Source organism: Xiphophorus maculatus, chromosome 7 (genome assembly GCF_002775205.1).
Source record: "Xiphophorus maculatus strain JP 163 A chromosome 7, X_maculatus-5.0-male, whole genome shotgun sequence".
Taxonomy (NCBI): domain Eukaryota; kingdom Metazoa; phylum Chordata; class Actinopteri; order Cyprinodontiformes; family Poeciliidae; genus Xiphophorus; species Xiphophorus maculatus.
In genome coordinates this window covers 22,384,772-22,409,939 of record NC_036449.1, presented here as the reverse complement: position 1 = coordinate 22,409,939, position 25,168 = coordinate 22,384,772, and the positions used below count along the sequence as shown (strand labels likewise).

The window sequence follows — 25,168 nt, the reverse complement described above, 5'->3', positions numbered from 1 at the left end:
CATTCACTAAGTACTTCTTGGAATTCAATAATATTTAACATCTTTTCACACTGATCATTCCCTCCAGGATTTTGATAGTTTTTGTGATTTTTTGCAATCAAACTCACTGATTTTGAGGTTCTAATTTAGAAATATTTACGCATATTTATCACATTAAATGTAACTTTTTGTTACTCGCTGTATCGATTATAACTTGGCATCAAGCAAGGCTGAGGCAGCAGGGTAAAATTAAAGAAATACTGCCGCCTGCAGGTGGGAGGTAGCAGTCACTTAACCCAAATGTTTTTGACCATTTATGGGGAATATTTGTAAAAAATAAATCATAATTACACATAATGCTAAAAAAAAATCCAGGGGTCTGTTGATTTTGAATTCATTTCTGTAATTGCAAAAAAAAACAAAAACAAAAAAAAACTAGATAAACTGAGTGATGTAATTTGGTGTCTAGAGGGCCACATAAAAAGCTATGGTGGACCGGATTTGGTCCCCGGGCCTTGATTTGGACACACGAATCACAAAGGTTGAAAGTCAACCTTTGTGAACTTTAATTTTAAATGAAGCTGTGCTGTGAATGCGTCAGAGTAACATCAGTGAGAAAACATATTATCATTATAAGGTTATTGAATAAAATCCCACATTTTAAACATCTGACTTATCTCCTTTTAATCCGAAAACTGCAAACCTCCCACCAACTAGAAAGAGGAAAAAAATAAAACTACAAAACTGAATTGAGTAATACTTAATAACTAAAATGAATTAAGATTTAGTTAATAAATTACTATTATCGGTTCTGTAGCTAAAGGTAACTTATCAAAGAGTTTGTTTTTGTGCTCACAGTGACTCATGCTGGATTAATTACTCTCAGAGGACATTAATGACCTGTTGACCACCTTCACTATAGTTACGCCACAAAACGCTTTAGACACAGGAACAACAAAACGCTCTCTGAGGACCTCCTATGTGACACTGAATCACAATTTATAAAAACAAACACCTAAAAACAAATGTTCTAGCTTTTATATAGTAAATATTATGTTTTTCTTGATAATCTTGTACAGTTCAAGCAGATTTTAAAGATGTTTGTTTCTGATCCGATCCCACAGGGCAGCATAGAGTAACCGTTGGGTAATAATTACCTTGATATTGGCCACAATGCTCCCTGAAGTAAACGGTTTCCCACTGCAGCCACTTCTGGAACATCACACTGAACTATTGTTTAATCTACAAACAGGAAGTTACTTTACTTTTATTCCTTCAAAGTGGAACAAAAAGTGATGGAAGTTATTTCATGGACATTCCAGGAAAGTATCTGGTAAAGAAAACACCAACAATAAATAGGAGGCTATATAGATGTACCTGGTAATTTCTATGAAAGTAAGTGGTAAATTCAATCTAAGCTACCTGGTACGTTTCAGGAAAGTCTCATGAAAGTCCCTGGTAAATAAAACCAAAGTATCTTTATATTTTAATATTTTCATTTATGAAGGCTCCATGGAAGAACTTTGTGCGATCTACAAGGTTCCATAAAAGTAGGAGACATTTACATTAAAAGCAAATTGGTATGAAAATAATTTGTAAGTCTGAAGAAAGCACCTAGTAGGTTCTGAAAAAGTCAAATTAAAACCCCATGTAAGACCAAATAAATTACCTTAAAGTACTTGACAGTTTACGTAAAGGTTTCAAGAAAGTTTCACATAAATTACAGGAAAGCACTTCAATTAAAGTTCCTTTAAGTTTCTGGTAGGTTCCAGGAAAGTCCCATGAAAGTTCCCGGTAAGCTTCATCAAAGTATTAGGTATAACGATTACCTTGAAAAGTCCAAAAACGCTCCAAGTTCCTGTGAAATGATCTCAAAGTTTATATAAAGCATGAATAGTATTTTGGGCTGTAACCCAAAGGTATCATCCCCTAAAGCTGCCGTACTTTCCTCTAAACTGGATACATGTTTTACGCCGTGAGCATGTTGTTGTTAGGAAAGACATTTACTCTACAACCAAGAAAGTAAAACTCCCTACAAAATACTTAATGACCCAATGATTAGAAGTACATTTGTGTAAAAATCTAATATGAATAAAATCATAATTTTCCTTGTGATTATTTCAGCAAACATAAGTAAGTTTATGCTTTAAATGAACAAACATAAGCTCAAATCTGTTCTATTGTAGTTTTTTTATATTTTTTATATGAGTTCAATTCATCTTTATTAGCATTTCCCACGAAAAAAAAAAAAGTTTTCCAACACAATTTTAATTTTACAAGTTGATAATTTTCCTTATTCAAATTTATAAATGTTAAAATTTTCAAGCACTTTTCTTATATTTTGTACATTTTAAACAAAGCATTTTGCAAAATGGGATTTACTAAGTGTATGTTAAATTATGACACATGATGCTGAGTGAGAACCTGGATAAACTTTAATTAGCTTCATTTTAAAATCTAGCTAAAAGAAACTCTTGAATCTAGACTAATAAATATTTTTAAAGCACATTTTTTGGATCTTTAATGTCTTTGTTCATAAGTTAAAAAAAAGATCACCAAAAGTTTTCATCTAAAACAGACCCAGTTTAAGTACAACACGTTCAAAACCTTGATCTACAGAAGTTTAGAGAAACAAAAAGCTGCAAAATTAATATTTTTATTTTCTAAATAACGGAGCACTTATCTTTGAGTTTTGATCAGACCAAACTGATACATAAGTTTAACAAAAGTGCATGTTGTAATGCATTTAATTTCAGTTTATTTACATACTTGTAGCATCAATTCAAGCCAAGCCAACTTTTTTATAAGCACTTTTGAAGCAGTAAAACTAACCATAGTACTGAACAAACATATAAAACAAAAAATCTAAATAAAACTAATCAACACATGAAAGAGACAATGCACAACAAATAAAATATTTCATTCTGTGTCAAAAGCCAATGAAATCAAAGAAAAAAAATTCAAATCAGGGCAATTATCTACAAAAACATATAACAGATCCTGGTTATTGGTAGTATTCAAACTAATTAGATTTTTTTCACACACTTTTACACTTTTGAACCCTGTAAACCATTGATTGTAGGTGCAAGAGTAACATGTTTCAGACAATCCCTTTTAGTTTGAATCGTTGGTATATCAACGTACACAAAAGCATCATCCTCCTCCTAATTTTTGTGAGGATCAGCCCATAAATAACTGGGTTCACAACTGGTGGAATTATGAGAAATTGCACGGCCATGAAGTTTCTTAAACCCTGCGGCACAGATGTCGATCCGTACCTGGAGTACATGAGGTCAAAGAGCAAAGCAGTGCTGACGTTGAACAGACACATGAGATGTGGCACGCAGGTCTGGATAAACTTTCCTCTGCCCTCTTTGGAGCTCAGGGCCGACTTTACAAGCTGGACGTATGACCAGCCGATGTAGAGAACATGAACCAAATAAAACGCAATAACAATGAGTCCAACTACGTCGTTTACTTTTGTCGAACCACAAGAAAGTTTAACAACGGACCAGTTCTCGCAGTAAAGCTTGTCGATGTGGGAACCGCACAGCTTGAGCACTGATGTGAGGCCGACGACCAGCAGCTCACACCACAGAGGAACCATCCAACACAAACAAACTAAAGCAACAGTCCTCTGCCGAGTCATCACAGAGTGGTAGGTCAGCGGTCTGCAAATAGCCACGTATCTGTCATAAGCCATCAGTGCCAAAACTGAGTAGTCAACCATTGCATAAGAATAAACAACATATATTTGTAGGAAGCATCCTGCGTACGTTATGACATAAGCTCCAGATAACAGGTCATACATAAACTTAGGGTAAAAGCCTGTAGTCCCATAAAGCGCATTAATACACAGGTTGCACACAATAAAGTACATGGGTTCATGCAGGTTCTGATGGAAGATTATAGTTAAAATGAGAGCAACATTTACCAGTAAAATAAGACAATAACATAGTAGAGTAAGAGAGAATAATGCGACTGTATAGCTGGTTGTTGCATTGAAACCTGAGAGTGAAAAAAGAACTACAACAGACGAGTGATTCATCTGGCCACTGAGTGAGTATCTCATCGTCTGCACACCTGTTTGTGTAAGGTGTGAATTTATAGCTGAATCTGAAGGGAGCCTCCTCCTTCTTCCACTTTGTTGGTCTCAGATGTGCTGCTGGGTGGGAGTTTAAAGGGAACCTATGATACAAAATTCACATTTTGCTAATCATTTACTGTATTTTCCGGACTATAGAGAGGGCACCTCACTATATGCCGCACCTAGAAAGTTTATTTAAAAAAACTGGAAATGTACATATGTAAGCCGCACCGGGCTGTAAGCCGCTGGTATCTCCGCCGCTCTCGGTTTTCCACAAGGTCTCAGCAGAGGGAGTGTCCCTAATAAATCTGCTATTAAGGACGCAGCCCTGTGTCTCCAACGCCGAACCATGGATTCGTTCACGCCAAGCTTAGCGACTATCAATTTGTACTGCTAGATCGATAGCCTTCAACTTAAAAGCTGCATCATGTGAACTCCTTCCTGTTGTTTCCATGATGAGGGGGTATGAGTTTGAAAACATTTCTCCGTCGTGCTGCTAGCATGTGCTTGTTCTAAAAGAAAAGTAGCACTTTCTTATTTGATTTCCAATTTTGACTTGCAATGATTCATTTCATGCTAAAGAGCCCCCTGGTGGTTGAAGAAAAATCCACAGAAAAGCCGCATGGTTCAAAGCGTGTGTGGGGGGGAAGTAGCGGCTTATAGTCCGAAAAATACAATATATTTATATTTGGGTTTCTACTGCTTCTAAAAACAACCCACGCGATTAAAAAACACCCAGCCATTGTCTTGGCTTTGAGTTAATATTTTTTGGTGTCTGAAAAATGAGCCATTTCACAAACTTCCTGGTTGTTAAGTCACACTGCAGCGTTACCAAGCAACCCTATCCGAGCTCAACCCGTCACCTAGCAATCCAAGCAGAGCTCTAGCGCATTTAATCAGCTGGTTTCACCGCTGTATGCATTGTACAATGGCTGCTGGAAAAGACAAGTGTTTAGTTGTTGACTTACCGTCCAAAAACCACTTGCTGCATTATTGTTGGTTGTGTAGGAGGCTCTACTTCTACTTTTCAAAGCTGTATTGTTGTTTAATGTATAATTGCACATCGGTTTGCAGCCATTTTCAAATTGGAGAGTAAATGTTGAGTTGGGAGCCGTGGAATTTAAAGTGACAGAAACCCTAAAACATCTCATTCTGAAAGGAACTCAAACCTCAAACGAAAATCTCTGAGAATGATTTTGTGTAAAAACTGAACTGAACATGTTTTATATAGCTTGGCTGTATTATAAGCTTCTAGGTAACCTTTAATTCAAGGGTCTCAAACTCATTTTTATTTTGGGCCGTATAAATGTCATGATTGTTTTCAAGGGCCAGTAATGCCTGTAGGTATTGATTAAAAACATATTAAAACTGTTAAAATATTAATAAATAGCTGTCTATATTCAATAAGTACTTCTTGGAACCGAATAATATTAAACATCTTTTTACACTGATCAGTCCCTCCAGGATTTTGATAGTTTTTGTGATTTTTCACAATCAAACGCTCTGATTTTGAGGTTCTGATTTAGAAATATTTGCGCTCATTTATCACAGTAAATGTGACTTTTTGTTACTTGCTGTATCGATTATAACTTGGCATCAAGCAAGGCTGAGGCAGCAGGGTAAAATTAAAGAAATACTGCCGCCTGCAACTTGCAAAAACTCATAATTACGCATTAGTGCTAAAATAAAATAATGCAGGGGTCTGTTTTGCATAAATTTCCGTGATTGTGAAAAACTGGAGGGACTGACTAATGTAATTTGGCATCTAGAGGGCCACATAAAAAGCTATGGCGAGCCGGTTTTGGCCCCCGGGCCTTGAGTTTGACACTGAAGATGAGAGACACAAGACCCATTGATGCAATCAAGCTGAAGGCCTCTATGAAAACAATCTAAAGGTTTTCTAAAACCTCAGCAGAGCCACAGGCTGATTACGTCCATGCCACGCCACACTGACGCAATAATTCATTCAAAAAAGACCCAACCAAGTATCCAGTAAATATTCTGTAGTGAATAGAAAAACTTTTAGTTTCTAATTTTATGAGAAACTGAATTTAGGGTTTCCAGAAACTGCTTGGAAAACATCTATCCCTGTCTAATAAATCTATAATGTGGGTTTTCACTTTCTGAAGAGAAATATAAATAAAAATATAAATCCTTCTTCATTGCTCCTGTTCCAGCAGCAAAGTGACGGCAAATGGAAACTGGAAGATGTAATTACAATCACTGAATTAGTTGAACTGTAATAATTTATTTAGATTCACATAAATGTACAGATGCCTCTTAAAATTTGTTTAAACCAAAAATTGAATTGGACTTTCTGACTGTATAATAAGATTAAACCAGGAAATGGACATCAGACTGTTTCCAGCTAAAAACAAATCAGTTTTTATTTAAGATATCTTAGTTTTAGTCCCTTAATGAATGAGCAACAATTTTTCCTTTTCCTGAACATGACAACTTCCACAATGTGCAGAAATTAGAGGTCAAGGGTACAAAACTGGGCTGTTTCCCTAGTTAGGTGTTAAATACTCAATGGAAAATTAGTTGTCATGTGTTATAATTTAATAAAATTAACCTGAAGAAAGAAAATATAAGAATGTGTTTGCTGTTAATGTTAAATATTTAAATCAGAGTTATTCATTTTGGTTTAGAATTATTGACAATTTTAGTGTTTAACTTTTTAGTTTTCATGTGATTCTTTTGTGGCGTTTTCACTTTTTAACCACATTAAGCAAACACACTAAACTGTTTTACCAATCCTTTATCATTTTGGAAATATGCTAAACAATGTCTGTTGTCATTTAAATTGTTAATATTTGGAAAACAACAAACAAACAAGAAGAAACAGTAAAGGAAGCAAAAAAAATTTAAAGTAACACTCAAAAATCTTGATGTAATCTTCTTTGGATTTTATTTTTTTGTTTGTAATTTTAAAACAAAATATTACACAAGTTTCCTTTAAAATAGCTAATGATAAACATTTTCAATAATTTCTGCAGATAGTTCTTGTAAAATTTGTTAGAATATTGAGTTATGGCGTAACGAAATGCCAGGAAAAAACCCATAAAAGTTGCAAATGCAATAAATATTTTCATACATATGACCGACCTCATCCTCACCCCTCCACCTGCTTTTTGTACCTGCACAATCTGAAGAAACTGTTGCGAACTTGAGTTAAATTCAAACCATAGATGATCGGGTTAAGCATCGGAGGGATGATCAGAAACTGGATCGCCATGAAGTTCTTCAGACTCTGCGGCACCGATTCCGATCCGTATCGAGCGTACATGACGTCGAAAAGAAGCGTGGCGGTGACGTTAATCAGACATATTAGATGCGGCATGCATGTCTGCAGGAACTTCCTCCTGCGTTCTGGATACCTTAAAGCAAACGTGACCAACTGAAAGTAAGAGCATAAAATGAAGAGAGCGTGGCCACAATACAGAATTATGACAAAAAATCCAACTATATTATTTAACGTTGTCGAATAACATGAAAGTTTAATAAAGGACCAGTTCTCACAGTATAGTTTCTCTATCTGGAAGCCACATAAAATCAGCTTGGAGCTCATGATCACGACGACAGACTGGCAGATCATTGGCACCAGCCTGGAGAAACACACCAAGAAAGTGACCCGTTGTTTGGTCATGATGGAGTGATACTCCAGAGGGCGGCAGATGGCCAAATACCGATCGTAAGACATCACAGCGAGAATGGAGAAGTCTGTTGTTGCATAGGAGTAGATGAAAAAAACCTGCAGGAGGCAACCAGCGTAAGAAATGACGTGAGTGTTGGACAACAGATCGAAGAGAAATTTAGGGTGAAAAGCCGCCGTCCCATAAAGACTGTTAAAACACAGATTACACAGGAAGATGTACATGGGCTTGTGAAGCTTTTCCTCTAGTATGATAGTAAGAATAAGAGCCACATTCACAAATATAATCACAATGTAACACAGCAGGGTTAGAGCAAAAAGGGTCAGGCGGTATTTTGCTGAACTGTCCTTAAATCCCAACAAGGTGAATGAACCCAACATGGTTGCATTGATCATTATGTTGATCTGAGCATGTCTCTCTGTCAATCCTAGATGCTTTTTCCATGAATGTGAGCTGCAGAGTGTGAAGATGACGGGATGTGCCGGCTGCAATAATTCACCGCCTGCCCTGGACAAAAGTCAGGTGAGTCTTCATTTAGTGCCTGTTGAGTCCAATCAGAGCTCAGTTCATCTCCAGAGGCTAATTACCCAAAAGGGTTGCATGAAAAGTAAGAAAACTACTGTAACTGGGGTGAAAGATGAAATAAGATATTATAGTGCAAAAAGATGGAAATGTTCCTTCGACTCGCCAACCGTAAAGTAAAACACATTCATACAATAACAATCAGTGTTGTATAAAGTACTGAAATCTCAGAGTCAAGTAAAAGTACAAGTACCTCTCCAAAATATGACTTTGGTAAAAGTCCAAGTCACTGACTGAAATGTTACTTGAGTTAAAGTCTTAAAGTATCTGAAACTTCTTGTACTTAAGTATGGAAATCACTGTAAAAATGGATGTACTCAAGTAATGTAATGAAAAGTACAAGTAAAAAGTAAAACAAAGCAAATGCAGTTTGAATGACATTTTTTATATTTTGGTAAACTTGTCAAATACACTTAAAATAATGTACACAACCAAGTGCAGGCAAAATTAAACCTGCTAATAGATATACCTGCAGGCATCATTTAGTTAAGAAAATTAGGTGCTTTACCTATAGCACAAGGTTAACTTAACCTGCTTTACAACTGAACCAGCTTCTTAGTAAACCCTCCAGGACAGAAAATACAAAGTTTTTGTAAGCCTTAAGTTTTCCCTTCAAGTAAGGTCAGTGCTGAAAATGAGAAAAATAAATAGTACAGAAAATGCGGCCAACATGAAGAAAAAGAGCTGTTACGATTACTCTACTTCACAAATCAGTGAATCAGTCAATAGGTGGTGCACACAACTGGTCATTATGCAAAAAAAAAAAAAAACCAGAAAACTTTGGAGCGGGGGGGGGGATGCTGCCCACTGACGCGGCTCAGGGATTACGTGAGACGCAGCGCCGTGCGCAGTGCCCTACAATGCACTGTAAGCTATGTAATGTGTTTTGAGGCAATTGACCAAAATCCCGGACAATTTTTAAATTCCCCCCGGACATCTTTTTAGGTCTGAAAAGTAGGACATGTCCGGGAAAAAGAGGACGTCTGGTCACCCTATCACCAGCTGGTGGTTCCCCTGGAGCCGTGTCCGACGTAGTTGCAGTCGCTGTGGTCTCCGTCTCCTCCTCCATGTGACTGCTGCTGATTGCGAGACTTGCCTTGTGTTTAATGGGAGAAGCGAAACAGGTGTATCCTATTGGAGGTGATGAACAAGCCCAGGCAAGTAGGCTACCGACTTTGTTCGGTAGCCTACTTGCTAATCAGTAGGTGGGATCAAAACACTTCGTTTCTCTCTCTCGCTTTTTTGTAACGAGTAACTAAACCACACATTGAAAATGTATCGGAGTAAAAGTACGCAATTAAGTTCGGAAATATAGTGAAGTAAAAGTGAAAGTCATCAAAAATTTTCATACTCCAGGAAAGTATGAAGTACTCCAAAATATACTTAAGTAAAGTAGTGAAGTATTTTTACTTCGTTACTATACAACACTGATAACAATACCAGCAAAAAACATTTCAAACATTTTTACAAAACATTTGAAAATACTCTGTACAATAGGACAAAACTTTTTGACATCAAATCACACAAAACTTTTTATATCAGCAATAACTACCATAAATATTTGCTGAATGCCAGAATAAAGAGAATTGCTCAGATATCCATGTACTTTTCTTACTATTTAGTTTATTTAGAGTCGCAGTACTTTTAACAATAAACTTTATTTAAGAAAGGATCATGTAGAGCTCAACCAAAAATCATTTTATGCACTGTACCAGATTACAGCATAATGTAATTCACATCTGCAGACCTTTGACTAGTTACAAAAATGGATAAACAATGCAGTACTGATACCAATAATACTTTTTATTTAAGTTTGATATAAAGTCGAACTTCTCACCTTCTGGTGTTTTTGTGTGGTGTTTCAATTTGGTTTATTTCGTTCAAAACTCAGACAGAATTTGGACAAAGTTTATACGTTTCTATAAAATACTTTAAAAACATATTAAAATGATTTTTCCTAAATTAAGTGCAACAGCCACTTGAGAATAAATCTAAACAAAATATTTTTTGAGATAGAGAAAACATAAAATAATAGAAAACGAGAATAAAAGTTTACGTGGAAGTCTGAAACTAAAGTATCGATCTTACAACACTATTATCAATCTGATATTGATACTGACACTGACTTGTTATTGATATTATCAATATTTTTGCTCAATCCACTCTTCTGAGGTTGATTTGAATCAAACATTTTGGGTAATTAAAATCACACATGAAGAAGTTTGGTCAGGTGATGTCATTAAACACATCGCGTCATCATGTTCCTGCTACTTCCTGTTGTCTTCTTCGTCGTTTCTGCCAGCAGTAACATCCGGTTGTTGGTCATGTGATTCGTGATGCAAAATAAGTGTTTCTATTGCTGTTTTGTGAAAAACAGCCAAAAGAAACAATCTCACCCTAGCTCAAAAGCTTTTTTTTTTTTTACCCCTCCAGGGGGTCTTTTGTGGGCTCTAGTGTCCCTTATGTGATAGTAGGCTGTCAGGAAACAGGGAAGGAGAGGGGGGAAGACATGCGGCAAATGTCGTCGGGTCCGGGAGTCGAACCCGCGACAGCCGCGTCTAGGACTCAAGGCCTCGCACTAACCACTATGCCACCACGCCACGCCCAGCTCAAAAACTTTTAATTCAACAATTTGAGTGTTTTTAAATTCCCAAGTTTCTTATATGGTCAATGGAAACGTAGCGAGATACAGATTTGCTCATAAACTACACATTTATTATTTATTTAGATAAAATTTGTCTTTGATCGTCTTATTTTCTTTAATACTAAATCACAACGTATATATTTGACCTTTATAGGGGTTGCTTTTTCTTTTCGTATCCTCTCTAATGTCAGCTGCCCCACAGTGGGGTAAAGCGAGTTTAGTCACAGTTGCATCTTCATGGAAAACAGTCCCAGAGCATTAAATTTAAATTAATGTCCAGGGAAAACAGAGAGAGAGCGGACTAATGACCCAGAGGTTTAATCATTGTGTTTTCATGTCACAACAACAGGGAGCAAACTTTTATGTTTTGGCATCATAAACATAATCCCTGATGTCCAGACTGATTACATCAGATTGACTTTTCACAGATATGTTCAGATTACAGATTTGTCAAGTTAAAATTTTTATTAAAACTATTTTAGATGCTGCATAACCTCAAATTTGCCAAAAAAAATATTTAGATTACATACATAGATTTATCATGCTGCTTGTTTTAAATTTTTCCATACACACGACTGGACTCTAGTAACTAATTATGCAAAATGCAACTGGGTTTTACTTAAGGGAAAATATCCAGGGGGAATGAGTACGTTTGCATGGCTCCACATTTAGGTTAATCTACTTATCTACACCACATATAAAGTTGTTTTTTTTTTTGCTTTTACAAATCAATCATGATCAGCAAAATTTGGCTGTTTTGACGGAAAAAAAAATACAGAAAAATCCCGTTAATGTCAATTAATACTGATTTTTTATTTTATTTATTTATTTTTTTTTTTACAAAATATTAACAATTAAATTAAATGTGTGACATGAATTAAGTAATTGCATTAATATAAATCCCTTTCCAGTCAGTATTTAACAGTATTTTACGTATTTACTTATGCAGATATACAAGTACACACACACATGTTTGTATATATATCCATATTAAGACTTTGTATTGACTTCCATTCATTTTACTTTTCTATCTCTTATCAGTTCAAATCGCAAAATTTAGAACCATGGTCAAAGATTTAATCGGATTAGTCCAATGATCTTCAACAAAATCAACCAATGGGCTGTCATGGTTGATGTATATTTTTCAAGGGGACCTATTATGCAAAATTCACATTTTGCACATCTTTACACTTCTGTTTGGGTTTCCACTGCTTCTAAAAACAGCCAAAGTGCTTAAAGAAAAACACCCAGCTTTTTTTTGACAATAAGTTAGTGTTTTTAGCTGTCTCAAAAATGAGCCGTTTCAAGATGTAGCGTCACCTAGCAACCCCAGTGAAGCCCAGCGTGTTACCTAGCAACCCAGGCAGAACTCCAGCATGTTTGGTTTTACCACTGCATGTGCTCTACAATGACTGCTGGAAAAGACGAGTGTTTTGTTGTTGACTTACAGTCCAGAAGCCACTTGCTGCATTCTTGTTGGTTGTGCAGGAGGCTCCACTTCTGCTTTTCAAAGATGTACGGTTGTATAATTGCACATTTTCACGGGCGAGTGTAAATGTTGAGTGGGGAGTTACAATCTACACAGTGGATAACTGCAATGCTCCGCCTTCTGGTTTTCTTTAAATATCATAAGTAAATAAATTTCAGGTAGTTATTTGGAAAACTCCAAATTTACATTAGATTTTAACAGGGTTTTAAAACCAATAATAGTATTAATCCCATCAGTTACTATTATTATTTTACCTCGTCCTGTGAAATAGCCTTCCTGAAGAGTTGAGAGAAGAAGTTGTCGTTTATTTTTATATAAATGTACTCAGGAAGATTTTTTATTTATTTTGGCTTTTATTTGATTTGTAGCAATTAAGATTATTAATTCATAATTTAACCGTAGTTATGTCTGTAGTTTTATTGTACTTTAAGTTTGGGTGTGGTTTGTCTTTAAATAATTCAGTTTATCAGGCAATACTTTTTTATTACTGCTGTGATTATTGAACTCTTTCATTAGTTGTTTTGAATAAAAATATTTTTGTAAGCTAAAAGTTGTACTTTATTTAAACAAATTATGTTTCTCAATTTATTTATTAGTTTTACTTAATTTTTATCAAGCATTTTATAATTTATGTAACATTCCTACAAGGTTCTTAGGATTTTGTTGCATAATTTTGATGCAGATTTGCGTCTAATAAGTGTTTTAAAAACAAAAATATGAAACCTTACAGATGCAAACATAAAACCTTGATCTAAATTAATTTTGTGCGTTTATTACTAAGAAAAGCTGCATGTAGCAGCTACTGCCACCAGATGTAAGTATCACTCCACGTCTCAAAGTGGATTTAACTTTACATGTCGGTGCGTGTCGCCCCCTGCTGGACGAAATGAGAACAGCAGCAGGGGAGATAAACTACAACTCACTCACCATGCTGTGGTCCTGTGGCACTTTGAGACAGACTCAGAGCATGAGTCGAGGTTTCAGTATTTATACAGAGGACTACAGAACCAGAGTCTCTTAGAATCAAGTACTGGGACGTGTGACTTAGGAATTTACTGCTGTCTCATTTTTCCTGCTTTTGTTTACATTATTATCACAATAAATTAAAGAAATAACCTAAAACTCTGTGTCAGCAGCTACAATGTAAAGGAATATGAAAGGTAATTTTAGTGCAATCGTGTTTTATTTAAGGATTTCTGCTACTTTTGTCCCAGACAGGAAAACAATAAAGGCACAAGCGATTAAAAATACATAGTCACGTTTTCACTGTTGGTAAAAATCCCAAGCACATGCAGTTGTCATATTTTAATTTAATTTCAAAAAGAAAATTATTTCCCTTTCGAACATTAATAAGTAACATAAGTTATTTCTTCTCGTTTAAAAAATGTGTTGCAGATAGGGTTTAAACTCTGGAAAAAGTTAAATATTCAAATCACATAATTTGCCTTTCTGCTGTTTTCTCTTTACACAATAAGAAAAACTTCTGTAAAAAAACAAACAAAAAAGAATTACCAGGACATTTTTTACTTCTAACTGATGTTTACCATAATTTAACAGTTTATCGTAATAAATTTACTCACATTTCTGTTAGGAACAGAAACCAAAGTTTAACTCTAAAGGGTTTGACAAAAGGAGATTCTGCCACACTGGAAAAACTGTTTTTATTCATAATTAATTTCAAACAGGAGGAAATAATTTCCAATAATTTTCACTAAATAGATAAAATTCTAAATAGATGATTTTTAAGAGCTTTGTAAAATTACAAACTAAAACAAAAAGAATTATTAAAATTAATGCATTTTTGTTCTATATAATGATGATTGAAATGAATGAGCTTTACAAAAAATGTTGTGATTAAAAAGTATTATTAGTGTCTAAATTACACAAATGAACAAGTTTATTTAAAAACTTTGATTAAAGCTGCAAAAGCGTCCCAATCAAAATTCTTGAGATAAAAATATTCCTAGAAAAAAAACAGTTTGCATGTATGAAATAGGCAAAATGTGAACATTTTAAAAAATAAAATAAAATCTTTAATTACTTAAACTTTCATTCATTTCAGTTAAAAAATTACTTTATTTATCCGAAAAGGAAATCAAATGTTCTCAGAACTCATATCATTCAATAATCTTCAGAATTGTAATGGATTCCAGTAGCAGTCAGTCTTGCAGCACACCCAAAGATGCCTCTGAGTCAAAACTGTTAGTTTATGACAATCTCATGAGATGCTATCAGTTCAATATCTGTAGAGAGGATATTTCACAGCAACATATCCTGGATGACACCATCAGTTGTTGGTAAGCTCTGCTAATCCACCTCAATTGCTTTTGCTGCTCCTCTTTAAATTTCTGCTTATTGTTATGTCAGGCATATTCCAAGGTCGTATCAAAACTGCAGAAGGTTTTCGGCATAGTGAGGACCGAAGCTTATAATGGCATTCCTATATAAAATGGGAAACACTATGATGCATAATATTTCTATAGTATTCTTTAAAAAGATCTAGCTTTGTCTCTAAGGCAAGGGTGGCCAAAATTGTCAAAATACAAAACATTTTTTAAAAACTAAGATCTTGAGGATTTTTTTGTTGCTCAACAATAAAGCATGAAATATTTATAAAATGGTCAGATTTGGACACCCTGCTCCCAGTGATCAGGGTGGAGCACAAAATGAAAGAACCTCCCAAGGATTAATGCACTTTTTCCAAGTAGTATTTATTTTAAAAATACAGTTTTATGACTCATGGCTGCCAAGTAAAGGATAATCTGAAGCACTTTAATTCATTGATGACTCACTAGCTAACTGCAAAACAGAACAACAATGGCTCCTCCTATTACCTAATACTTTTATTTATTTGATGTTATAAAACTTTAAGAGTGGCGAATGTGTCACACTTACGTCCTGTTTATAGACTGCTAAACATAGACGACAGTCTATTTACATTACATGTACATTAAAGGCCAACAAAATTAGCTCCTTTGCTTTGATTTAGCTTTTCTTTGCTGTGTTTGCTGAAAGTGAATCTGCAGACTGGACTAATAAACTTATCTGACTCATCCCTCAAGCACTTCTTCAGAGGGCTGTAAAACCAAATGCTGCTGCACAGTAACAGCTCCAACACCTAGAAACAAACACTTTAAAATGTGTTTTTTCCAGATACGTTTGCTGAAACTTTAATTATCCGACAGTCCAGCTCAATAGCTTTATCTATTGTTTTGCTGTAAACTTCGCTAATGTTGACTAAACATTAGCACAACTCAAGGTCCACTTCACAAAATGATAATCACCACATTACAAACTTTATCATTTTTATTCAAACTGTACATGTACAATGGGCTTATCTCATTTTTAAAAAAATACAAGTAAAAAAAGACAAAATGAGTATTTTTTTCCCCCCCTTAAATACAATATGCATTTAAAAATCAAGAGTCTCTGTTTGCTGGCTGGTTTGCATATGTTCTGAAAACACAAAAAAACTAATTTTCCTTCTGCAAACAGAACAAACTAAACGTGTCAGTCTGGTAGCAATAACAGAATCACTTTGCTTTGTTTGGTAAAAATGCATGAAGTGACATTTTTCTGTTGAGCAGAACTTAACCAGGTCTTGAGGTATGTAGTACATCCATGTGAGGAGGAGGAGAAGAAGAAGAAAACAGCATGGTATATACAAACTGCCTTTAAATACAGCATGAAGTACGAAGTATGCACAATTTTAGTGAGAATATACATAAAAAACAACAGGGCATGTTTAGGAATTTAAATAACCGCGAAGGTCAAACTGCTGACTTGCTCTCATTGTTTGAGAAAATGTGCTACAAGACGAGAAGCAGGCGGTTTCAGCTGACTCCTGACAAAACGCCACTAATTTCTTTGTTTAGTCTGAATGACGAAGTCACTTGTTTTAAATGCTGCAAGCGTCAAGTCGACTCCGGTAATTACTTCTCCTAATCAAGATAAGACAAAGACATTCAACAGGAGTCGTCTCACTTTAACTAAAAGCAATTAAACTCAGGTTTAAGCCTAAAATAAGGTGTTATTTCTATACAATCCTGTATCAAAAAAACTAGGAAATCATCATGATTAAAAGTCAAGTACAACACAACCTTAACTTTCTTTTCTCACAATCTGGTAAACCAGTTTTTTTATTTCCTAAAACAACCCTCTCCTCAGTAACAAACTCTTCTATTTGACCTCCTTCTAACACAGAAACAACATGCAACTTCTCAGATTTTTAAGCTTCTGTAAAAAAAAAAACAAAAAAAAAACAGACAAGTAAAAACAAGTAAATAAAACATCTAAAAATGTTCAGTCGGCTTGCAAGAATGTAACACTTCATGAAATTGAAAGAAAAATAAGGCAAGTTACACCAAGCAGAATGCAGGTGCTAACTCAGAGTACAATTTTATCCCGGATAAAATAACATTAGAGCTCCAGAACAACCATTTGCACTCCCATGGATTAAATCTGGATCACTGAAATGGTGCTTTGGGTGCCTTAAAGGCTTTAAAGAGGGGGGAAAAAAAGCTTTTTTGATGGGTAATCCAAAAGTAGAGAGACCACACACAGAGACTAACAATGAGCCGTTGTGTCTCCAGGTTTCTGTAAGCATGTGTGTGTGGCCTTTAAAAATAAAAAAAATTAAAAAAGCAAAATCCAGGTCAATCTGTGGTGTAACAGTCTTTTTTTTTTACATTTACGATCACTGTGCAAACCAGTACATAACTTCATTCAACTTCGGAGTGAACATTCAAAACAGAAGTGAATATTCATCAGTCAGAAGATTAAAAAAAGAGGAAAATCTAGGCAGCCACTTGGCACATAAACATGATGATTAACTATTCCTCCCATTTAAAGCAGAAGAGATTGTACCCTGCAAACTCTAACATCAATTAAAGCTTTGCAGTAATTTCCCTAATGAATGAATGAAATTATTTTATCTCATTGTTTTTCTCGCACAGTCCACTGACAAACTCAAGGGCGAATAGGGAGTACATTCAAATTGTAACAAAGGAATATATATGTATATATAAAGGGTTAAGTCTTTGCATGGCCATTTTATAGCAGTTTATGGTCCAAGAATACAAAAGTCATGATTTCTTTGACAAAATGGGGAACGGGGGAGTTAGTGAATATATTGGAAGGTTGTCCAACTTCCTTAAAGGTGTTGCGTGCTTCTGCCACAACAGTAAAACACTTTAACTCAGTTTAAAAAAAAATAAAAATCCAACTAGGATTAATGAAATGAAAGCTTTTTGACCTCATTTTCACGCATGTTTCGCCCTCACACCGTCGTCTCTCCGTGGTTCCCGTTGCTGAGACGCTTGTAGAAACTCCGCCAGGACTGGAGGGTCTTCCCGGACCAGACCCAGAAACCGGAAGTTATGCCAACGATCATGGTCATCAGATATTTGATCATGAACACGGTGAAGTCCGGGGTCATGGGGGCGAAGTTGTGGACCGGGCAGGGGACGGCGAAGCGCTTGCAGGTGTGCATGTGCCAGGTGCGCTCCCATTGCTCCCTGAAGGCCTGCTCGTAGAAATAACAGGCGATCACGATGGTGGCCGGAACCGTGTAGAGGACGCTGAACACCCCGATCCGAACCATCAGCTTCTCCAGCTTCTCCGTTTTGGTGCCGTCATGTTTCATGATGGTGCGGATCCGGAAAAGCGACACGAAGCCAGCCAACAGGAAGGAAGTACCGATGAACAGGTAGACGAACAGCGGCGCTAGTACGAAACCGCGTAAGGCATCCACGTTGAAGATCCCCACGAAGCACACTCCGGTCAGGACGTCTCCGTCCACCTGGCCCATTGCAAGGATCGTGATGGTTTTGATGGCCGGGACGGCCCACGCGGCCAGGTGGAAGTACTGGGAGTTGGCCTCTATTGCCTCGTGACCCCATTTCATTCCAGCGGAGAGGAACCAAGTCAGGGACAGGATGACCCACCAGATGGAGCTGGCCATGCCGAAGAAGTAGAGCACCATGAACAGGATGGTGCAGCCCTCCTTTTTGGTACCCTGAGCCACAGTCCTATAGGCCTCCCCCTTGAATTTATCCACGCATACTACCTTGTCCTCCAGAAAGAACCCAGCAGCGTAGGCCACGGCCACCATGAAGTAGCAGCCGGACAGGAAGATGATGGGCCGCTCTGGGTACCTGAACCTCCTCATGTCCACTAAATAGGTGAGCACTGTGAACAGAGTGCTCACGCAGCACAGTATGGACCAGATCCCGACCCAAAGTCTTCCGAATTTCACCTCGTCTTCTCGAAAATACATGATCCCGCTGGGTTTGGTGGGCTCGCAGGGGGCGCCGCAGTCTCTGACCCCCATGAATTTGTAGCCCAGGTAGGGCGGCACCTCCAGCTGTAGGGGGCAGGAGAACTGGTTGGGCGGGATCCGATGAGTGTGCTGTCCACCACCTATGGGTGGAGGGGTCACGGGTTCGGGTGCGCGGGGAGACGAGGAGGAAGACGGGCTGCCGGGTTCCGATGTGTTCTGCCCCACGCAGATCTCCCCGCCTCCGTGGACGGGGAAAGCCTCGCAACGGAGGCGGTCCGGCCACTGGAAGCCGAATTTATTCATCAGGGCTTCACATCCCTGCCGTGCCCGCTCACACAGCGACCGACACGGCGGGATGGCCTGCTCCAGCACGGTGCAAACCGGGGCGTACATGGAGCACAGGAAGAACTTGAGATCCGGGGAGCACTGGACCTTCACCAGCGGGTAGAACTGGTGCACCTCCAGCCCGGCGTCCTCCTGGTTAGTGTGGCCCAGGAGGTTCGGCATGATGGTCTGGTTGTAGGCGATGTCGGTGCAGAGTGGGATGGAGATGGGCTGGCAGAAACCGTGCTCCGGGACGGATATCCCACTTTCGCTGTTGTGATGCTGAGCAGAAGAAGTGGGTGAGAGAGAAATCCCGCACAGCAGCCACATGATCCGCAGCAGCGCGGAGCCAGCGGTGAACCTGGCCGCCGCCATAGCTGAAGAGGAGGAGGAGGAGGAGGGGGTGGGATAGAAAAACTTTGATCCAAGTAGAGAGACTTAAAAACGTCCGAAAACGGTGAAAAATCCACGATAAATGTCGACAGCCCTAACTTTTAGTCCACTTTGTTTGAGTTTCAGCGGCTTGTGTCGACTTTTCACTTGTAGTTCACGAAGATAAATCCAAGTAAAACGTTCGTCGTGTCATGACTTCTTAATGTTCTTTGTAAGTGACTCCAAGCAGTCCACTCTTCACTCACACTCCGTGGAAAACTGCAGTTCAACTCACGTCTATTTAAAAGAAATCTACATAAAACAACCCCAGCGCGTTCAGCTGTTGCTCAGTCCAAAATCCAGACTCAGAAACGGGCAGTATTTCCAGGGCTTTTCGGCTAAACTTCACGCCGACCGTCGGCTCACATGCTGGGCGGTTCGAAGTCCAGAGGCTCGCTCCCCTCTCTCCGCGAGGATTCCGCCGGTTTCAAGGCGCCCATTCCATTCACCAGACACCCGCCCTTCTCCAGCACCGAGCGCGGGCCGCCTTGAAACCGACACCGCGCTTTCAGCCAATCAGAGCGTTTGTTTTCCTACAGGACTCTATGTTGATTGGTGTTCATTTCCCCACCAAAGGAAAATATGTTACAGTAATTACATTACACCCGAGACTTTTTAAAACCCAAACAATTAAGTTTTCTAGTGGGATCTTTGCTCGTTTTAATTAAGTCCTTATCTTTTCGTCTCCTAATGTTGTCAATATGTTACACCTTTGATGCCCTAAAAAAGAGATTTGTGGTTGAAGACTGAATGGCATATTTTGATAATTCGTTTTTGTCATTGAGAATCAGTAATGAAAAGAGTTTAATAGATTCTTTTTTCTAAGATAATATATATATATATATATATATATATATATATATATATATATATATATATATATATATAAAGCGACAAATAAAAAATAGACAGTTTTCCATTTTGTTAATCAATAACAGATAAGTGCAAATTTTAATTTGGTCCAAATATAATTTTAAACTATAACAACGAAGGGAAAAGGAAAGGACAAATTTTAAACATTTCTAACAGTGAAACCATCAAAAGAGACCTTTCTCTTTTGCACTTAATTCCCCTCACAACCGTATCTAAAAAAGTTTTTATCCAGCATATTTATTAACTACAAAACAACTTTTATTAAATTAAATTTGATTTTATGATCATCCATTTTTTTTTACTTAGAAAACAGCTTATACTTCAATAATATTTTATAAGATGTAAATAAATAACCACATTTTGTTTGTTTTATGACACTGGTTTCTGTTGAAAACATCCAAAAACGAATTTAAATTTAATAAAAGCTCAACCTCAGACAATATTTCCACAATCTTCCCAAAGTAAATCTTTGACTGCTTACCGTTTATTTATTCTTATTCACGTTAATGTTTGCAGTTCATCTTTTTCTTTTTGTGACACTGAAACAAAGATGGTGAGGTTTTGGTTGGTTTCTGTTGTTTCTGCTCTCCACTGATTGTTCAGATGTATTTAAAGACATGCCGATTTACTCCAAACTTTCTGCTAAAAACTCTTTAGGAATTCTTTTGTTTTTCAAGAGTGAGTCTTATCTTATGTTTGTCAAAATGTTATCTTTGGCATTTCACACTGGTAAAACTGACAGAAATGGAGGAAAATATCTTAAATTATATTTGGACACCTTTTTTAATTTTATTGTTAATTTAACTATAGGTTTTTTTAATCATTTATTATTAAATATTTAATATAGTTTTGCTATTTTTCTTCCAAAAGCCCAAGCTTTTAGTTGTTTCTCATTAGAAGAAAATACATATAGAGTTCTTGAAAACCTGATGATCAAATCTTCAAGTTGGATTTTAAAGGTACTAAAAGATTTGGCTACTTGGAAGCAAAATCCAAGGTGCAAAGTTTTTGATTTTGAGTTTTATTTTACATACCCAAAAATGTCCATGTCGTATTCTCGGCACATTAAAGACTTTGGACTATTAGAGTTTCCTGCTGCTGTGCACATAGTCTCTCTCTGTGCGTCTAGGGAATGCAAACCATAGGAAAAAATAAAGAAACCTAAACGGATTCTAGTATTTTAAGCTACAGATATGAACAGGCACCTCATGCGGTCGGGTGGTTAAGTGTTTCATTGCGAACAATCCAGCGCAGCTCCCTTCATCATTGTGGGAATTGAGAGCAACAACAGGCAAAAGCAGCTGTAATTTAGTGTGGCAGCTTGATCAATCAGACCAAAGGACGACCCAGTGTGGGAGGGTGGGGTTGCATGGTGGCCCCTGCTGCATTTGGTCCATTTCTGCCCTGAGTGGGATGAAAGGAGGTGGGGGTTTGGGCTGCAGTGGGGGGAAGGGACAGGAAGAAGAAAGAGGTCAAAGAGGGCAGGGGGAGAAGGAAAAGAAGTAGGAGGAGAGGTTCAGCCAAAAGGAGAGTTTTCTGCTCTGAATCTGGTTAAAAAAGAGACCAGACATAAAAGATATACAGATATTTGTTATTAAAACAAGACGTGGGTTTGATTTTCATAGTTTTTTTTTGCAAGGTGTTGTAATTAGATAACATTCAAAGCCCCACTGCTGCTGTTTAACACATAAAGCTAAATTAAAACTTTGACCAGCATAAATTTATCTTATATCTGATCCAGTCGTTCCAATTTGGTATCAGTGCTGTATTGTGAAAGAACTACGCTTCTAATCTTATCACACTCACTCATTTCAAGCTCAGCGCTTCTGTTTGCAGAGCTGATCACAGCTGTATAACAATTAAAGGCTGGAGTTGGTGAAGATATTGATCTGACGTGTCGCCGCTCCACCCACCAGTTCCTACCAACTTACTTTTTTATAGCTGTGAAGATTTTACTTCCAGGGCTTTGTGTCCTTTTTCTTTTCCTTCATGTTTGTCTGTTACATAAAATCTTCATAAAATACACCAAATTTTGTGTTTGTAATATGATCAAATGTGAAAAGAGTTCAAGACGTATGAATATTCAGATCATTGATGTGGATGGAACAATGAAGACTTTGGTTAAGTTATAGAGATTTGGGAATAGTTGCTGAAAAATTTGCATAAAAGATTGGTCCATTATAGAATAGTCAGTAGCAATGAGGATGTAATGTTTCTCGAGTCTGATGAGTCTCCATCCATGACTTTAAAATCATCATAAAATCTTTTTATCACAGCTATTATGAAAGATAAAAATAGGAGGCTGTAAACTCAAATTTAGCGCTAAATACCTGACATTTACTAACAAATATCAGGTATTTCTTAGGAAATGTTCACATCTGACATCCAATCTCATTTTTTATCTCTGTCTTAAACAAATGAACATCATTTTACTTATTTAATTGAAGATGGAAGCAAAAACGCCTTCTAGTCAAAGGAAAAGGTTCGCCCCAACACCAAATAGTTGGATTTATCCCATTTGGTTGAGATAACTTCAGAGAAACTCTTCTTGTAGCCCGTCTGAAGAAAGTCAGGAAACTCCTTACTTTCAGCTGTGAGACGTTTGATGTGTTTCTTTCATGTTCAGCTATGACTCTTTCCACTTCTTAATTCCCAGCCACTCTTTGTGGAGTTTATTGGTATCTTTTGGGCAACTTTTGTGTTGCAGGATCCTGTCCATAATGTCTTTTGCAGATGTTTTTCACATTTTTCTGAAGCACCATCTGACACATGGTGGGAGTGGTGCTGAATTCTGTGGTGCTGAACTGGCCAAGCCCTGTTGCACCAACACATTCCAAAGCCATGACACCTCCACCTCCGTGCTTCTCTTGGAATGTCTAATGTCCAAATATTTCACTATTAGGCTGATATCTCCAAAGAGCATTATTCCAGATCTCCTGTTCTTTGCTTTTGTTCTTGCAGACAAACTTTAATCTGGTTTTTGTGTTTTTTGTAGAGAACAAAGCCTAAGTTAGAAAACCTTGATTACATTTTAGGGTTTTAGCTGGATGGACAGCCAGAGCTGGAAATGATGGATGTTGTTTTTAAGTGTCCTCCACATAGAGATGACTGTCATTACAGTGGAATGGCTGATTTCAAATACTTCTCAGTTCTCTCTGCTAGATTCATAAGCTGCTAAAGTCTTCTTCCTAAAGGAGAAGTTAGCTCCTCAGACAGCTATTTTGGTCACATCAGGTTCATGATTAAAACATCCTTATTTGGCATTTTGAAGGATTTTAAACCCCAGTTACTCTGGTGAGCCATGACTGTAAAAGTGATGCATCCGTTTCTTATGTTTATTATTAATTTTTAAAGGTGAGCTGTTTTGCATCCTTGAACAGGTCAGGATATGTTTATGGGCCGAACAAAACATGTCCATTACATTCTTTTGCACATAATGAGATTTTAATCTGCTCACTTCTGCCTGTTTTGAGCTGTTCAAAGGCGTCTTGTCACTTGCTGCTGCTGCTTATTTGCAGCAGCAGCTCCAAATAAGCTGCTGCTGGCCACGCCCCCCAACTCACACGTTTACATTGACATGTGAAAATGGCAAACAGATTAGCAATTATACAACTGTACATCTTTGAAAAGCAGAAGTGGAGCCTCCTGCACAACCAACAAGAACGCAGCAAGTGGTCTCTAAATTGTAAGTCAACAAAAAAAAATACTTGTCTTTTCCAGGAGCCATCGTACAGCCAATACAGCAGTAAAACCAGGTGACCAAACATATTGGAGCTCTGCTTGGGTTGCTAGGCATCGGGCTGGACTTAGCCGGGGTTGCTAGGTGATGGGCAGTGCCTGCTGATTTGTGATGTTACTTTTGGAAGATTTTTTGAAATGGCTCATTTTCCAGACACCAGAAAAAACACTAAACTTATCGCCAACTGGGCATTTTTTTAAGCATTTGGATTGTTTTTAGACCCAAATGGAATTTTGCATAATAATACTTTAAAAATAAAAGGTCTTATTTCATTTAAATGTTAGGTTGTATTACTTGAATTTCCCAGTATTATCATTATAATTGATATAAAACATTTATCTTTTATCTTATCTAAGTAGATATACACAGAGTGTTGGCCGTTGACCTCATTCTTTCACATTCTTGTATTTATTAGTCCCTCCTTTCAATTTACTTTCAATTTACTTAGTGGTAACGTTTCCATGTTGCAGCCATGCAGTGAATGTGGAGCTCCTAAATCTCCAGCAGGAAAGTCTGGGAAGCTTTACCGTAAACTAAACCGCGGCTGCAGCTTGGACTTCGTCCAACTTGAAATGCATCAATTTCCTGGATATTATAAACAGTCGCTTTAAGCTGTGCCATTTATTAAGAGCGTACAATGTAAACCTATGTCAAACCAAAATCATGTTCCCAATCATCTTAACCGTTGAAGCTTTTCTGTGAAAAAAATGTGTTTATGGAGAAGACAAATGTTTTGCTTTAGGAACCAGAAGAGCGAACACAGCCGACTTTTACGGCAATTGATTATAATTTAGCTGTGTAATGTGAGGATTTGTTGGAGCTCAGTGATAAATGATGACAAATCATCCCAATGAAGCTGCCATGAGCGCCATTCCACATAAGCTTTGTCCAAACACAGACTTTTGGCCACCGAGTGAGCAGTTGTAGCAGAGATTGTTGTGCTTCTGTCCCTGCCTCCTCCCGGCTTTCTGCGGTGTGAAACCCAGCAGTTAGCAGCCACACCGGGTCAAATGGGACGCACTCCATCACGACTAACTATAGCTGTTTGTTTGTGTGCGCGCATATGTTTGTGGATAGTGTCTG

General features: G+C 37.4%; 4 protein-coding genes across 4 annotated transcripts in view; 1 reads left to right on the top strand and 3 right to left on the bottom strand.

Moving 5' to 3' along the window:
• Positions 1-3,079: 3,079 nt before the first annotated feature.
• On the bottom strand, positions 3,080-4,035 carry LOC102220361 (olfactory receptor 52J3-like). Its single transcript, XM_005807690.2, has one exon. The coding sequence runs from the start codon at positions 4,025-4,027 to the stop codon at positions 3,080-3,082; it is 948 nt and encodes a 315-aa protein (XP_005807747.1). The 5' UTR covers positions 4,028-4,035.
• The window catches only part of LOC102219839 (alsin-like), a 77,003-nt gene continuing 55,789 nt past the window's right edge, over positions 3,955-25,168 (top strand). The window contains exons 1-2 of the mRNA XM_023337249.1: positions 3,955-4,038; positions 8,154-8,244. The gene's annotated coding sequence lies outside the window, so the exon portion shown is untranslated. The remainder of the gene's footprint in view (positions 4,039-8,153; positions 8,245-25,168) is intronic.
• Positions 7,182-8,117, bottom strand: LOC102220101 (putative gustatory receptor clone PTE03). Its single transcript, XM_005807689.1, has one exon. The coding sequence runs from the start codon at positions 8,115-8,117 to the stop codon at positions 7,182-7,184; it is 936 nt and encodes a 311-aa protein (XP_005807746.1).
• Positions 15,729-19,889, bottom strand: LOC102237037 (frizzled-7-A-like). Its single transcript, XM_005807669.3, has one exon. It carries the CDS (start codon positions 19,414-19,416, stop codon positions 17,716-17,718), a length of 1,701 nt encoding a protein of 566 aa, XP_005807726.2. The 5' UTR covers positions 19,417-19,889; the 3' UTR covers positions 15,729-17,715.